The sequence below is a fragment of the Vanellus vanellus genome (genome assembly GCF_965231255.1).
Source record: "Vanellus vanellus genome assembly, chromosome: 2".
Taxonomy (NCBI): domain Eukaryota; kingdom Metazoa; phylum Chordata; class Aves; order Charadriiformes; family Charadriidae; genus Vanellus; species Vanellus vanellus.
The window spans coordinates 130243420-130261057 of NC_138906.1; the positions used below are offsets into that span (position 1 = coordinate 130243420).

Consider the following 17638-nt stretch of genomic DNA (forward strand, 5'->3'; position numbering starts at 1 on the left):
CGGCGGGGCCAGCCCGGCCCGGCCCTGCCCCGCCCTTCCCCGCCTACAGCCGCTCAAGTCCCTTGAACTTTCCCCGGGCGCTCGCAACAAGCGGCCCGCGCCGGGCTGCCTCGGCTGCCGCTGCCCGCACCGCCCCTCCTCCCCCAGCACCGCCTGTTCTCGAAGCCCACCCCAAGGGACCCTCCGCGCCCCCCTCCCTGAGGAGAGCCCACCGCCGCCGCTCCCGCTCCTCTCTTCCCTTCACACCTACCGCAGCCCCCCCAGTTCCACCGCTCTCCCTCCCTCCCTCCCTCCCTCGCACGCCCACCCGCGGCACCCCCTCCTCACCCGCCAGCCCCCCGCCTCCCCGCACGCGTTCCCTCTGCCCACCCCCGTCCCCTGCCCCTTCCCCAGAGCCAGACCTGCGCCGTGCCGGGCAGAGACCCCTGCAGCCGCCCCCCCCGTCCACCGCCGCCGGCTCCTCTCCCCGGGGCCGCGCTGACCTCTGCGCGCTCCTTCCCGCCGCTGAGGAGAAACCCCCTCAACAAAGGAGGGGGAGCAGCGAAAGGCGGGACACACACCCACACCCCCCACCCACACCCCGCCCGGCCTCTTCGTCCGGATGCGGTGAGCACCCCGCTTCGCCTCGGGGGGCCGCGGCAGCGCGGGAGGGAAGAAGAAGAAGAGGAGAAGCGGCGGCGGCGGCAGCTCTCCGGCGGCGGGGCCAGCTGAGCTGCCACCATGGGCTGCTGCACGGGGCGCTGCACGCTGATCTTCCTCTGCTCGCTGCAGCTGGTGAGTGCCCGACCGCCCGCCCCGGGGCACGCTGAGGCTTCGCCGGGGGTGGGTGGGGGGAGAGGTGGGAAGGGACGTGCGGTCTCTCCGCCCCGGGCACACGGAGCGGCGGTGCCCCGCTCCGCGGAGCTGTCCGCGCCCCGTGCGAGCGCTGGCGGGCCGGCCCCGCTCCCGACGGCCCGCCCGCTCCAACCCCCGGGGCTCGTAAGTTTTGTAGCGCGACGGCAGAAGGAGGAGGAGGAGGAGGAGGAGGCGGCGTGGGGCGAGAGCGGCCCCCGGGCTGAGGAGGGGAGAGGCGACGGGTGCCGCGGCGCCTCAGCCCGGGCGGCCGCCCTCCCACCCTGCCTGAGGGAGAGAGACTCCCCCGGCCCGGCCTGGCTTGGAGGCGGCCTCGCTCCTCCCGCCGGTGCCAGGCAGGGGCTTCCCCCGTCTGCGGGAAGTAGGCGCTGAGGAGAAGGAAGGGGAGGACGGTGCTCCCCCCCCCCCGCCCTCGGCCGGTGCCCCCCCCCTCGCCTTCGGCCGGTGCCCCCTCAGGGCTGGCGCGACGGGGCCGGGGCTGGGCGCTGCGGGCCGCCCGTGTCCGGGCGGCGGCGGGGGGTGGGGGGTGTGTGTGTGTGCGGGAAAAACATCGGCATCACCGCCGCCGCTTTCCCTTTTTCTGTTTGTTTGCCCCTTTTTTTTTTTTTTTTTTTTTCCTCTTAACCTTTGTAAAAAAGCGGCGTCTGCCGCCCCTGTCCTGTGAGTTTCCTTGGGGTTCCGTTCCGCTGGTCAAATGTTCCTCAGCGTGCGATGGGAACAACGGAACGGTGCATCTTCGCCTCTTTGTTTACTGAAGTTGGCGTATTTGTTTCGAGAGAGAAAGAGTTGTTGAGACAAAACGCCGCCAAACAGTAATAATCCTTCCTCGGGCTCGTTAGCCGTATGATGGAATAATGCTCTTCTTTTAACAGTAGTCCCTGGTCTCAAGGGTATTTTGAAAGATTTTTCTCTTTTCTAGTGACTCAGAGTCGTCATTTTGCCACATGATCTTTCTTAAGATGAGTGCTGTTCCGTGTGTGTGTCTGTAAAGAGGAAAAGTGGGATTCATTTACTTTTTTTTTTCTTTTCCTAATCCTTTGCTAATCTTTCTAGTTTTCTGTTACAGCACTTTGAAATCCCTTCTGTTTCAGGGGTAATACACCTAAATGCAATACGTACAATTACTTCATTTGAAGATCCTCGTTCCTTTTCAAGGCTTTATGCCAGATTCTCAGCCTGTGTAAACTAGTGTATCTCCATTGTTTCCAGTGCGAGTCTGAATCATTCAGATGTGCTTTAGGGCGACAGACCTAAGTGTGGTATGAGTACTTCAACGCCACAACCTTGCCAGAGAGCAGAGAAGACATGCTATTTGTACCTTTACTGTGAGGAAAGCTTTGTTTATATGTTTCTGGGCTTTTTTTTTTTTTTTTTTCTCGTTTTGCAGATACTGTCCTATTGACTGCAGCAGAATCACTCCCAATTTACTTCAGGGCATGTGGGAGGGGAAACAAACCTGTTTTCTTCAAATATATCTCTCTGCCAGTTATGAAGGTTGTAATAACTGTATTTACTATTCTGTAGAATTACTTGGAGGCTATAAAAATTGATGTAAAGTGTGAATAGCCACCATAATCTGCAGAGAAATGCATATAAAGTCTTTCAGAAAAAGATTCGTATTCTATAAAAGACCTATCAGATAATATAACAACTTTCAAAAATGACTTTAATGTGTATTTTTTTTCTACTATACTTACCTGTTTTATAATAGTTTTCCATTGTCATATCCATGTCTTTCAGGCACTGATAAATGTGTGGCAAAATGCTCTCATTTTGATTTATTTTCATTTAAAAATAAAAGTCGTGGTTTAGAACCAAGAAGTAATCTAGTAGACATGAACTTAAAGTTCAGGTACTTTTTGTGATCTCAGTGGTGGTAGTGTTCAGTTTATGTCTGTAGAAGTTGTCACCACAGGTGGTTTTAGATCTTTTTCTAACATCTCAGAGGTCACGAGTATAAAGCATGCACAACAAAACTGCACCCCTGGACATTACTGTCATTAAGCAAGATTTATTTTACCTTGCATCCCTTTAGGGAGGGGTGAAAGATGTATTACTGATTGTGTACAACATTTAGATTAAATGTTACAAAACCCAAAGCACTTGTAGTGCTAATGTGTAGCATTTCAAAAGTACAGATGATATACAAGACTTGAAGAAAAACTTTAGCAAAAGAGGCAGATGAGCATGTATTTTAAAAAAGGAAGTTGTTCACCTAGTCACATTCTGGTCATGTCAGAAAAGGGCTTGGGAACAGTTCAGGGTTAACCTTAAGATTAGCCTTTAGATATCACCTGTGAAAGAGATGTCTTATAAAATACAGTTGGCAACCCCTTTTATAGCATACATGTGCTATGTAGATTCTCTTTGGTATAAGATGATGTGAAGTAAAAAAACCAAATTCCTGGCAACGTGTTCATACTGAAGATTTGGTTCTTGTTCTAACGAAAGATGCAGTGTTTAGTAGCCTTAAAGCACAGTTTCTTGATTCCTTAAAACTGTTATCTTCTCTAACTTTTGCCTAGTCTGCATGTTTGTTGCTGGGATGAAGAATTACGAGGTGAAAGAGAACAATAGTTGTCATATGACAGTCTATAAAATACCCTTTCTGTAATGATAATGCATTAAGTGTGCTAACTTCAAGATTTGTTTGTAATTTTCAGTGGTGTTTGTCAGTTGGAGGATTTTGACACAAAAATAACAATAATACCAGTTTTCAGTTATTTTTTGATCCATGACACTGTTTATTTCTGACTGACAGCTTGTATGTTTCGTAATAAACACATTTCAGTGTTGAATTCAGTAGTCCCAAGGATGGTCTGTAGTTAGTCTTCTATCACTTAATGATAACCTCATTCTTAAATGTGAATCTGTATCTTTATGTGTAATACAGGTTTCTGGAAATAATCACCGAGATGGGGGACTAGGTGGCACCAGGTCAGGAGAAACTGCTAGCTGCATGGTTTCCTTGAACCTCTGCAGGTGGATTCTGCTTCTGAAAGCCAAGAGAATTTTGTATGAGAACAATATCGTGCTTCTCCCCCAGCTCGCCCCTGCCCCCCAACCCCGTGGTCTTTCACTGTTTTGCTCTACCTGACTGAAGCATTGTCATATGCCACTTCCAAAGTTGTCAAGCTAAGAACTCAGAAGTATATCTGTATCTTTTTGTGCATAAATCTGTCATTAAGACTATTAGGAGCTATGTATACATCAGGAAAATATATCATAAGGATATATGAATCCTTTGGATTACAGCCATAATTCTTACTGGTGCCACTAGAAGTCTGGGACGTTGGCCTTGTCTGTACTAGAAAATTAAAGCAGCTGCCAGAGACAGTGCTTGTGCTAGCGTAGCCACGTGCCATAAAATGCTGCAACATGAAAATGTTTAGAAAATAAAAGAAATTCAAAAAATATTAAATTCTGGAAGGGGTAAATTGGCAATGAATTGCAGAGAGATTTAGCTGTGTGAATCCAATTGATGTTAATATGTGTCACACGGTGAAAACCTTCATGCTGCTTTGAAAATGTGTTTCTGGGAAACTACCATTGCAGGATAATTTTGTTTCAACATTTACAGTAAGTGGAAGTTTTTTGGTACCTAAAAGTATACAGATATACAAACACAAAGAACTCTAAATAGCAGAGATCATGAATGACACTTTCAAAGTGGTGAAGGGAAGATTAATGGAAAGCATGTGGCTAAGTCCCCTTCATTGCTTTGACAATCTCATTTCATATGTTTATCCTTGGACTTTCCTGCACTGTGTTCATTGTATAGGTCTTGATTTAGAAGTGTATGTTTTATCCAGTATAGTTACTGTGAAATAGGCTGTTCCCTATTTAACCTGTTACTTTCCAAATAATGTGTCAGCAGACCACCCTGAGAAGTGATTCCAGTGGAAACATAGCTTCTCTGTATTAATGTTTTGACTAGTGATTGTTTGAGGAGTGCAGTTGGTCATTTTAACAGACTAATTCCTCTCAATATTCAGAAGACTTATGTTTGTGATTGCCATTAACATGAATTATACTGATGTCTTTAAATACTTACGCTTGGAGAGGAGACTATATCCATTAGACTGAACGATAACGTTTCATCATTTGTTACTGTACATAGTGGATTTCAGCAGTTATGTGGGGAACTCATATATGCCATGCATAGGTTTTCATCTTATTTTAAAATACTTTGTAAAGCTGGCAACTCTAACTTAGAATTTTGGCTCTCTGTGCTTGTGTGTTAGAACTGACAGACAACAGTTACTCAGTTAACAACTGAGGGATTTGATAAATTTGAGAAAGTAAAACCCTTGAACCGGTAAATCGCTGCATCTCTTTATGTTGGTAAAAGAATCACTGGCCCATTGATCTGGAGATGAAGCATCTGTCCACTGATAAAGGATGAGGAAGTATGAGGGGGTGGAGGAGGCTTGGGATTTTAGCCCCAGACAATGCGCTGATTGCAGGATGTTTCCCTTTCTGTTAAGGCAGCTGATGTGTGAATGGTGATCTGTTCTGATAACTCAAGTGATGTCCCCCAGAACATGCAACTGTTGCTGGTGGTGGGTCCTAAGAGGCTGATACATGTGTTGTACAGGTGTATAATTGCATTTAACATTAAGATTGGAAGTAATACACTGCATCCAGTAAAACTACTTGAGTTAAATCTTTGCAATCTGAAAAATGTATGAGACTATAATTTTTAGGACGTCTCTCATCAGGGACAAATGAGTAACAACTAGCAATAAGTGTTTTTCACTTTGTGTTTTTGGTTTATTTTACAAAATTGTTGGGAGGTACCTGTTAGAAAAACACACGTTCCTGGTGCATCAGCACTGTGGTGTTTAACTGCTTCATGCACCAAAAATTCAGCCTCAGTATCTGCCAAAGCTGCATGTAATACTTCTTTCAGTTCAGTGATCCAAAGTTGGGAATTCAGAACTGGAGGAACTCTGACCTTGCAGAGGATTCTGAAATTTCTGAATTTGGTGAATTACTTAAAGAAGCCACACAGCTCTTGCTTAGTCTAAGGCTCTGTTCACTGCAGAAGGCTATTTTTCTACAGTTCCTTGCTGCTCTATGACTGACAGTCAATTGTTGCATGAAAATATGAGTATTTTTACAGTGATGAAGTGAAAGAGTTAAGAGTTCAACCATAATAATGGCAATTGATTCACTGAAAATTGGAAGTTATATAGCTATCCTTCCTGTCTATAAGATCAGAAAGTTTTGGAAATAATTGTTTTAAGAATATTGGAATGTGCTGCTGATCAGCTTCTATTTCAAGATCTGCTATATTCTGCCAAGACACAATTCTTGGGACTTAGAAACAAAGATTGTGGTTTTGGAAGTCATTGAAATTCAGCAGGATAGGATTGTTGGATCCAAATGTGATTTGGGTAGGACTTGCAATTTGAACACAGATTAGATTTATGTTTAGAGATGAAGTGAGATCGCCTGCACTGGCAGTTGATTAAGTGGTATTTAAGTCTTGCTGATTTTGTGAGGTTTGGATCTGTAATAAAAACTTGTAAGATGAGGTAATCTTAGGTCTTGTTTTTCAATATGTATATATCTTAGAGGTATAAAGTGGAACCTTTTCGTTCTGGGGTCAGTCTGGTAAGTTGTCAAATAAGTAAGAAAATCACAATTTTTCAGGTAAATACTTTGCATTTTGGCTCCTCTATGATATCCAAATTACTTTTGCACATAAATAAATGAATTTAATTGGTTAGGTGAATAAAGAGAGAATCAAACCAGTCACACTGACCATTGGCCCTGGTATTGCACAGGAAAAATGAGTGTACGTTTTGTACTTCACTTGACTGGAGTCAATTCATGCATTCACTACAGATATTGGTAATATATTCTGTTCTTGGATTTGCACAGTGAAAAGAAGGGAGGCAGTGGAGCCTAGATGCAACAAGGGACAAATTCTGATTAAATGTTAGGAAAAAAAAATTACAGTGAGAGCAGTAATACATTGGATCATGTTTTCCAGAGAAGTTGTGGAAACTCCATACTTCAATAAATTCAAAACCCATCTGAACGTAGCTCTGACAAACCTGATGTAACTGATGTGCATCTGTTGTTGGATTTGGCCCTTCACCTGCTATGGGTGAAGATTTTACCAGATGACCTCCAGAGATTCCTTTCAACTTAGGTTATCCCATGATTATATGATCTTACTAGAGCATAAGGAATAAGGGCCTTCAATTCTTTATTAGGAGGGTATTTAAAATACACAGTATCACAGTATGCTAGGGATTGGAAGGTACCTCAAAAGATCATCTAGTCCAATCCCCCTGTTGGAGCAGGAACACCTAGATGAGGTTGCACAGGAAGGCGTCCAGGCGAGTTTTGAATGTCTCCAGAGAAGGAGACTCCACAACCTCCCTGGGCAGCCTGTTCCAGTGCTCTGTCACCCTCACTGAGAAGAAGTTTCGTCTCAAATTTAAGTGGAACCTCTTGTGTTCCAGCTTGAATCCATTACCCCTTGTCCTATCATTGGTCGCTACTGAGAAGAGCCTGGCTCCATCCTCATGACATTCCCCCTTTATATATTTATAAATGCTAATAAGATCACCCCTCAGTCTCCTCTTCTCCAAACTAAAGAGACCCAGCTCCCTCAGTCTTTCCTCATAAGGGAGATGCTCCACTCCCTTAATCATCTTAGTTGCCCTACGCTGGACTCTCTCCAGCAGCTCTCTGTCCTTCTTGAACTGAGGGGCCCAGAACTGGACACAATATTCCAGATGCGGTCTCACCAGGGCAGAGTAGAGGGGAAGGAGGACCTCTCTCGATCTACTAACCACCCCCCTTCTAATACAGCCCAGGATGCCATTGGCCTTCTTGGCCACAAGGGCACAGTGCTGGCTCATGGTCATCCTGCTGTCCACCAGGACCCCCAGGTCCCTTTCCTCTACACTGCTCTCTAACAGGTAGCTCCCCATCCTATACTGTAACCTGGGGTTGTTTCTGCCCAGATGTAGGACCCTACACTTTCCCTTGTTGTATTTCATTAAGTTATTCCCTGCCCAAATCTCCAGCCTGTCCAAGTCTCTCTGGATGGCAGCACAGCCCTCTGGCGTGTCAGCCACTCCTCCTAGCTTAGTGTCATCAGCAAACTTGCTGATAGTACACTCAATTCCCTCATCTAAATCATTGATGAATATATTGAATAATATGGGCCCCAGTACCGACACTTGAGGCACTCCACTGGTTACCGGCCTCCAGCTGAACTCTGCCCCATTGACTACGACTCTCTGGCTTCTCTCCTTCAGCCAGTTCGCAGTCCACCTAATTATCTGGTCATCCAGTCCACACTTCCTCAGTTTAGCCATGAGGATGCTGTGGGAGACCGTGTCAAATGCTTTACTGAAGTCAAGGTAGACCACATCTACCGCTCTGCCATCATCCATCTACCTCGTTATTTCCTCATAAAAGGCTATGAGGTTGGTCAAGCATGACTTCCCCTTGGAAAAGCCATGCTGACTGCCCCTAGTAACCCTCTTATCCTTGATATGCCTTGAGAGGGCACCAAGGATAAGCTGTTCCATCAGTTTCCCAGGGATGGAGGTGAGGCTGACCCGTCTATAGTTACCCAGGTCCTCCTTCTTGCCCTTTTTGAAGACTGGAGTGACATTTGCTTTCCTCCAGTCCTCAGGCACCTCGCCCGTTTCCCAAGACTTGGTAAAGATGGTGGAGAGTGGTCCAGCAATGACTTCAGACAGCTCCTTCAGCACCCGCGGGTGCATCCCATCTGGACCCATGGATTTATGGATGTCCAGGTTGCTTAACTGGTCTCTGACCCAGTCCTCATCAACTAAGGCAAACTCATCCATTGACTTGACTTCATCTTCATCTGGGGTCTCAGCGGAACAGGACTCCTCAGGACAGCCCCCGACAGAGTAGACAGAGACAAAGAAGGCATTCAGTAGTTCTGCCTTCTCTGTATCTTCTGTCAACAGTAACTTGGGTTGTTTTGAAATAATTAGTTTCTTAATTTGTTGTGGGCATAATACTGTGGAAGTATGCTTGAAATGGCAATAACAACCCTAGTATCTCTTGGTATCAAACTTCAATGTTGAATTAATAAGTACCTGTGATGGCCCTGTAATTTATTATTTCACAAATAATAATTCTGTGATACAATATGGTATGTCAGATCTTTTGAACTCATTACTATTGAAGCAAAGTATATTTTATTCATTCAGTCCTGTAATTAATTTCAAAGCAAGACTGCAGTCATTTTGGGGCGAAGAGCCTCTTACTTCTATCTGTACGGGGAAATGAACTGCACATTTTTGGTTCCAGATGAGTAATATAAAGGAGCAGTAATAAGTGACTGCATGGTTCAAGAGACTGATAATATGATACATTTTTTCACCTCTAGGTCACAGTTTGAAATCCATTGCGAGTCAGATGAGGGCAAATGTCATTATGGTTTATATGAAATTTTATCTGTCTTGATATATCACTATATATCATCTCCATATTAGTCCTAATTTCCACCTTTTGTGTTATACTGGAAGGGCCAAGGTTGGTGGCCACAGTGTTGTGAAGACCAAAGCGATCTTTTTGCCCCTGTTTTCTTCGGGTCATCTTTTCAGTGGTGCTAGCAGGACAGCGTGATGAAGTTTGTGCTGCCTTTGCTCATACTGGACGCGGTATCTTTGATAGGGATGTCAGCATAGGGAGGCATTTGTAAGCTTTATGAGTCACATTAAATCAAAATGAAAAATAATGTTAATTGCATTGATTTTGTGTAAATTTCATCTTTTTCATTGCTCAGAAAGAAGAGCGTTTCTTACTACTTTCTATTTAGTACATTTTGCCTTGAAAATAGAATTCGGGCAACAGCAAACGGAAAATGTCTCACTTTGAATCTTGAAGCAGCTCAGATTTGTCTAAGATGAAACAGTTTTCATGTATCAAGAGCAGTTAGAGCATACCTTCCTAAAGGGTATGCTAGCACGTTTCGGATCATACACTGCTAAGCTTAGTGAGACCTGCAATTCCTTGACAGCAGTGCCAGCAGCATATGACAGGTTTTAGTATGTCATGGGCTTTTTTTTTTTTTTTTTTTTTTTTTAATGTGTGACCAGTGAAATCTTTGTGATCTCACTATGGATCTGTGCCTTTGGCAGGTCTGTAAAAGACAGTGGTAAGCTGGATTTTGTTACTGTTCTCTGATCTCAGGAACATACAGTGTGCTTAAGACCCTGGTAATAAAAAGGTAGTAAAAGATTTTATTTTAGTCTTTTTACTTTTTACTGTACTTCATTATCATCCTGTCTTTCTTCAAACACAGCCGTACCTTGCATGTAATCTCAGCTCAGATGGATTTTTTTAATGCTGTGGTGATTTGGGACTTGTTCTCAGGAGTTGCTGAATGCCCTCCAGCTCTCATTAAAGTTGCTGAAAGTCATTTTTTTACATATAGGCTCTCTATAATGATAGGTTCAAGCAAAAGCAGCAGTGAACCCCTTCCACCTAGCGAATGCCAGCATTACAGTAAAAGGAAAAAGAAAAGCTTTGTGCTTAATAAAACAAACAATTTCTGCCAGACAAATATCCCTTACAGAAATTAACATAACAAAGTAGTAAGATGGAAAATTTTATGAAATGCATAAGGAAGATAATTGTAAAACAATTATTTATGTTGAGAATGACTCTCTTGAATAATCACAGTCAGTTCTTCCACAGATCTCTCCAAAGGGGGTTGAGAGAAAGGTTTTTTTTATTTCATCAGTACAGAAGTTTTGGCTGAGAGTAAGTATAAACATATATAAAGAGCATATGTTTGACAGTGAGCCAAATGGAACTTCCCTAAGGAGGGTTTTGACACACACAAAAGAATCTACAGATAAAGAAAAGCAAGAATAATAATTAGGAGATGATTCATGAGCAGAAAGATCCTGAAATGCTTTTATAGTGAGGGGGATTATGTGGGAGCATGGGATGAAAAGTGTAGAAAGGTGCATTTAGATGGGTGTAAAGAAAGTGTGACATGGAAGCCCTCTTCAGTGGACAGATGAAAGTTAGCTCTGTGTGTGGGTGGAATTCCTGTCCAAAGTTTCACTGAAAACAAGATCTTAAGAAAGAAATTATCCTTTCTAACATGCCCCTGCTGATAAGCCAGTTTCTCACTATTCTATTGTAAAGTTACTGTGTTAGTGTCAGACCTTTTGAATAAAAAAAGCCAAAGAAGCCAAACCATATTATGATGATATCTTCTATGGAGATTTGAATTAATGGCAGTCTCACTCATCCAGCTTTAGTTTTTGCCTTTGGTTGAGCCTTGAATATTCTGCTGTTCTGGGAATGCTACAGCTTCACTGCCCTGTCTGCAGTTCTGGGATCCTCGAGTGAGCAAAGTGCTTCTGGAGTTTATGAGCATGCAGCTGAAGCGCAGCACAAGCCACAGTGGAAGTGAATAGACAGGTAAATCCTTATCAGCTTTGTGCACCCTTACAAAAGGAAAACCCCAAACAATTAAATGTAGATTTTCAGATGGATTGAAAAGAGCTCATAATACGTCCAAATGCATTTTGGAAATGGGATTCTGTTAAAATGGAGTGCACAGAGAAAAATCCTTTCGGAAGTTTAGTCTCCACAGTCAAAGAATAAAAAGCTGAAGAATTCTAAAGCTGGAAACTGTAATGCATTACAATGCAGGATAACATCACAAAAATACATAGTTTTACCTCTGCTTCTGAGCTATTTATTTTTTCTTGCTAAAAGCTTGCCGTATCTTTCTACGGCAGAGTGAGCAGAGTGTTTCATTTCTCTAATGTGTATTTTTTTCATGAATTAAGTAGACATCATTGAGGTAAGTGTGTTTAGGTTTTAACTGGAACAGAAACCTTTCTGCTCCTACAGATTGAATAATTTACATCATAAAACCTCAAAAGGCTCTCTGCCCTCTAACACAGATGGAGCTACTCAGAAAACTGGAGAGAGATCGTCTTCTCCTGGAGATCCCTTGAGCTACTGAAGATTCTTTAATCAGTCTATAGTCAGCCAGCTGTACATTTGTAAGATGCGTGTTTTAGTGTACCTTCTATACTTGCTCATTCAGACAGCCTTAAAAATGCCCAAGTTTTCACGAATTACCACTGTTTCCAGTTAATTCTTATGCTGGTGGAATGTGTAGATTGGTTCTCAGCCTCATCTTTCTTCTGATAAACCATTTCTCTCTCATCAACGGGAAACTCTTGCCTCCAATGCATAGCTGTGAAATGATTTCCATTCTCCCGTTCCTCTTTTTTTCTTGAGCAACGATTTGTTCCCAACTTTCCTTCCAACTATTTCAGAAAAAGTTCTAAGTTCCAATCTTCATCTGTGTTATAAAAATAGGGTTCAGACCCCGTTCCCCTCCAACCCCAAACCAGGCAAGACTGTTAAAATTTACTTGTGTCTGTAGATCAGCCCAATGAACATCAGGTTTAAGGTTTTCTTCATTCTGAAAATATCCTTTACATCTGTGGTTGGGTTCTCCCATAACCTATGGCTAAAAATACCACATCATTCTAGAGAACTGGAAGAAATCGCAAATGTGTTTGCAGTTACAAATGACAGATAGAATTCCTCAGTTAAACCAGAGTAATTAATGCTGTTTAGCAGAGCACTTTCAAAACCAAGGATGACTCTCCAGTCTAAAGGATCTACCTGTGTATTTCTCTAACTTCTCTTCCAGCATTATTAAGAAAAAGCAAAGGCATGCAGAAATGCATTTATGGTACTGTGGTCCATTTCTCTTCACTTGTAGGAAAATCAAGTACGTGTTTTTTATCTGATTGATTTGCATCTGTACAATGTGAGTAAGATTTCTTTTTGTCTAAGCCACAGTTTCTTGTGGTTCTTCACATCATGTTGGTCGCAGACCATCATAAAAAGGTTTGGTTAGTTCAGAAAAGAAGGCAATGTGAACGAGCGATACCTGATAAGTGAACTAGTAGTCTGACTTACTGTAATGCTGTTGTCAGAGGACTTGCAACAGGAGTGTTGGAATGAAATGGAGAAAGTGCTTCCAAGTCTGAATTTATAATGACAAATTAGATGTATGAATGACAGTAGCCTAAATCCAAGTTTCATTCAAATGTCAGAAATGAGTTTAAGTATGTAGAAGTATTTTAGATGCCATGAATGTCTTTAAGTTTTATTACTAATGCATAATTTAATTGTAGTGGTTTGATGAAAGCCAAAGCTGACTAACTTGTGCCAGAAGTAACCACAAAGTGCCAAAGTTTATGTAAATTGGATTAAGTGATGAAGCCCTTCATTTCTCTAATATGTATTTTTTCATGAGTTAAGTAGACATCATGAAGATAAGTGTGTTTAGATTTTAATTGTAACCGGCTACATCTGTTAATCTGTACAACTGTAATCAGTTGAACGTACTGATGACTCACAATGTAGCTTGTTCAGCTGAGATGCAGTGTCCCACCTTGCACAGCAGTAATGCAGGGGGCCCGAAGGCTTGTTCTTAACTGCAGTACGAGGCAGCCACACCAAGATGTTACTGAGTGCCATCATGTAGGTACATGCACCCTGTTGCTTGTTCTGTTGTGGGACAGGTACTTACTACACCTGTATCCACCCTGATCTGCTAAAATTTTCTGTACACCCTGTGTTTTTAAAAGTGTATTGCATGATGGCTGGAGAACAATATGGTCTGTAACCTCTTTTGGTTATATTTAACAAGCCTGGATCAACTAGAAAGAGTGTGGGAGAAAGTGATGTCAAATAGTTTCATTGTGTTTTTATATCCATGAAAGGATATAAAGGTTTCAGTGTTCCTCCAGTATGTGATACTTATTTGCACTGGAAGCTGAAGAACTGTTTGTGCAGAGCCTTGTGGCCAAAACAGTGTGAAGGTTAATCTGAGATGTCACTGAGGAACAGAGATTCTGGCTTTTCCTTGTACAGGTAATAATTTAATTATTTGTCATTTAGCTCTCTTATGAATTTGGTTCCCTTGGCTTAGCTGACCTGTGAAATTCTTGGCCATGCGAATCTCAGTTTTCCGTGAGATTTCTAGGCTGTAGTTAAATTTCTAGGCTGAACTATAGTTAGTGCGCATGCTAGATATGCCAGAGTGCTCCGATACTGCTGGAGTTTCACTCTGCTTATTCATCTGTTGAGAAGCCAAAGTAATTAATGCCCCAAATCTGGGGCTGAGTTTGCACTTTCAAAGATCATTTGAAGCACGTTGCAGCTGAGGCTGGCTCTGGACTAGGATGTATATCTGCAACACACCTTGCCTCAAGGGCTTACAAACCAAAAGAGGTAATGGAGTCAGAAGAGGAAGCATGCAAGTGCTTTGCTTTAGGCCCTACAGAAAGTCTCTGGAGTCCTAGTTCAGGTTGTTTTTCTACTTGGTGCTTCTTTATGTTTTTGCCTACAGTTACCATAATTCCTTCTTTATATTGGCCACAAGTGACTATGAGCATATTAACATTTCAACAGGCAAATCCTCTCTATTTGCGTGGGCTCCTAATTTGGAGAATACATTTCTTTTTAACTGTGTACTGTTTGCAAAGTGGTTTAGAGGTACTAAAATTAATTGCAAAGTCAGAAATCTTTTTCTGTTTGAGGAGGAATGTAGTAACTATGGATTCTCTTTTGGAAAGATTATTTTCAGGTGTTGACAGATTTGAGTTAAACCTGACACAATTAGCTCTCCTGCAGAATGAGACTTGCAAATATCTACACCTGCACTGACTGCATGCTTAGTTGGGGATTTCCCCTTGGGTTGTCACCTCTGGACACAGGCTCTCGGAGAATACAGGAGTCAGTCTCTTAAGAGCGTTCTGGAGAACGGGAAAATAAACATGTCCCCAAAATGCTGGAGCTGACCATATGCGTACAGGGAAAGGACAATTTTGAGTCACGGAAGAGTTTTGTTTTCTTTGTGCTGATAGATAGAAGTGAGTTCGTGGTTTTCTTGCTATGTTGCCTTTGTCAACCCATTTTTTCAATTTTTGGTAGCTGCAATTGGCTAAGAAATTACAGCATATTCACTGCGATAGGAAGAAGAAATCCTAATCTCGTGGGAGGCAGACCTTCATTTTTGCATGTACCTTTTTCTCTGAATGACAAAAGCACATCTGACAGTGAATTCCAAATATCTAGGCAGAAGAATAATTTCCAAGACAGCCCATTCACATTCAATTATCTTCCTCTAAAAACAAAGCAATAAATTATGTTGGTGTTTAAGGGGTAATATCTGTGGCTTTAAAGAACATAAACTATCAGAGGCATACCAGTCTGACACTGCTAAGTGTTGAGCACCTCCTTTACAGGAGTGAGTAACCTCATCTCCCACCAAAAGCAACAGGAGTTATGCATATTCGTGTCCTTCCACGCAGGCATCACTACCCAAAGGAACTGAGCTGTAACTGAGGCAGCTGTGCCACTGACTGGGCTCGGTAAGTGTAGGTGCTATTAAAGGGTGCCATTAGATGAAATCATTGAACCATTAGGAAGCCTGCAAAAATGAGTACCCTCTTCTAATATGAAAAGTGTTGTGGTTGAGAATATACTCATCGGACATCCTCAAGGGAAGGTTTCTTTCACACATACTGACTCACGTCAGTGTTATCAGCCAGCATTTCACTAGCATGAGACTTAGCTTTGTAACATTTCACGGATCCCTACATCATGCTGAGTAGTGCTGGTCATCTATTATTAATATGCTCACATTTTTTGCTAGACTGAAAGTATAATCTTATCCATTTTTCTTATTAAATCCTCCATTACTTTAAGATGTTTTCAAGGTCTGTTCTGCTCTCATTTTATTAGTTGGGAACAAAAGCTTTTCAAATGTCAGAAGTTAATATATGCTGATTTCTGGATAAGCAAGAAAATACCTCAGATTTTGAGGCCATTTTATTATAGAATGTTGTCTTTAAGCTTCTCATAGTGTTTTTATAAAATACTTCCTTTGGGCTGTTTGAGTGCATGTCTATATGAAATTACAGTTTTGCATTAGAAATACTGCCTGTTTGGCAAGGTGAGACTTTCTCCTGCTATTATAACCAATTATTCTTTGGCACATATACAGAATTCAAAGAACTCTTAAATTAGAGAAGCAATGTGTTTGCGTACACAAGTTGTCGATGGAGACAGTTGCATGTACGTTCTGCTTTGAGATGGCCAGAGGCAAGCCAGTTTGCTTCTGGGAACCATGGAATTAGTGTGGTGTAGTATGGGGCTAATGAGCCTGCAGAGAATATTGTAGCTCAAGCAGTACAGTGCTCATGCATCCACAAGGTATCTGGACAGGCTGGAATATAGGCAAAGCAGTCAGACCCGCTCTGGAAAAAATATGCACCTCAGTAAGATTAATACTGTTAGATAGATGCTTATTCTGTAAAGAGATGTTATCTGTGTTTCTCCTCTACTGTCATTGAGGTATTTCATGTTGATTCTGATCGAGGAATTGCTACCAGAGAACCAAAAATGTTGAGATGAGATTGTCACTGAACAACCTTAAAAAAAGTTTGGAGTCCAGTGATTTCCATCTGCTAGATCACTTATCAGGATGATTAAACCAACCAAATCAGAGACTGGAAGCTTATTGATTAGCAGATAGATGAGGGAAGGAAAAAAAAAGAAGAGTAAGAAAAAAAAAAAAAGAGTAGGAAAGAAATTCTAATTGTATTGAAATGGAATGTTTACACCAGATAGATTTATTTAAGCTCCTAGTAAACTTCCTGTGAGCAAAGAAACCTGACTGTGCTTCCTCAGACTAAGTCAAAACTAAGGTCAGATTCTGTAGTGTAGGCTGGGGTCGTGGCCACCCACTGACCAGCTCAGAGATGTAGCTGGTGTATGTGCACCCTAGGTCCCTTTTTGGATTGCATTTTTCATTCCTTTCTCATGGGGGAAGGTAACAGGGCCTTTGTGTGTGGGTGGGTCTGGGGTATAATCAGGCTATTCACCTGAACGTGGGAGCTGGGTCAGTGACCTGTCAACCATTTAGATTTTTGCAGTGATCAAAGTAGTAGTAATAATAGTTACCTAACTTGTTTGAGGCCAACTGGCATAAAAAAAAAAGGAGAGTTAGCAAGATGTGAAGACACACATTCTTTGACCTGCTCAGGATGTGAAGCAGCTATTGCAGAGATACATTGTGAGAGCAGACTGGGTCCACCAGTTACTGCTTTGTTGGATTCCAGCTTACTGCTTTGATGACAGCCTGATCTGTTCATCCCAGTCAGCTTTCTCTCTTGTGTTGGTTATTCCTGAGCTGCAGAATGGAATGGGCCATAATGCCACAATGCCCATAATGGGCCATCCAGAATGCTGTTGTAATGTGGTTTTAGGCTTAGGTGGAAGCTAGGAATGAAGAGGATTGTCGTGACAGAGGAGAAGTACACTAGCAGAATCTCAGAAGTACTACATTAATATCCTGCTGCTGGTGGCCATGTTCATCTGGAGGGGTTTTGCCTTTGTCCCCCTGTGGCTGAAGCTCAGCAGAAAGGGACAGATTCTCGGAACCAGGTTGCAAATTACATCATGCTTTTCAGAATTCCCCTGCAAATCTCTTGACATTTTGATTTCTGGAGTTCTGTTTTCTACGACTCTACACAAGAGCTGTTGGTGGAATAAACCTTCCCCTTATTATTTAGCTGATGTAGGCCTAACTTTAAGGGTACCACTTCTGCTGTCAATTTCTAATTTCATTCTTACCTTACCAGTCATAAGCGTAACACAGACATTGAATTTTACCAATAATGGTTCCTGCTTCATTGATCTATTTTTTTGTGTCCTCTTT

General features: G+C 42.5%; 1 protein-coding gene across 1 annotated transcript in view; it reads left to right on the forward strand.

The window, feature by feature from the left end:
• Positions 1-720: 720 nt before the first annotated feature.
• The window catches only part of NKAIN3 (sodium/potassium transporting ATPase interacting 3), a gene marked incomplete at both ends in the record, with an annotated part of 385268 nt that continues 368350 nt past the window's right edge, over positions 721-17638 (forward strand). The window contains one exon of the mRNA XM_082479460.1: positions 721-774. Within this exon, the coding sequence (XP_082335586.1) occupies positions 721-774 (54 nt within the window). The remainder of the gene's footprint in view (positions 775-17638) is intronic.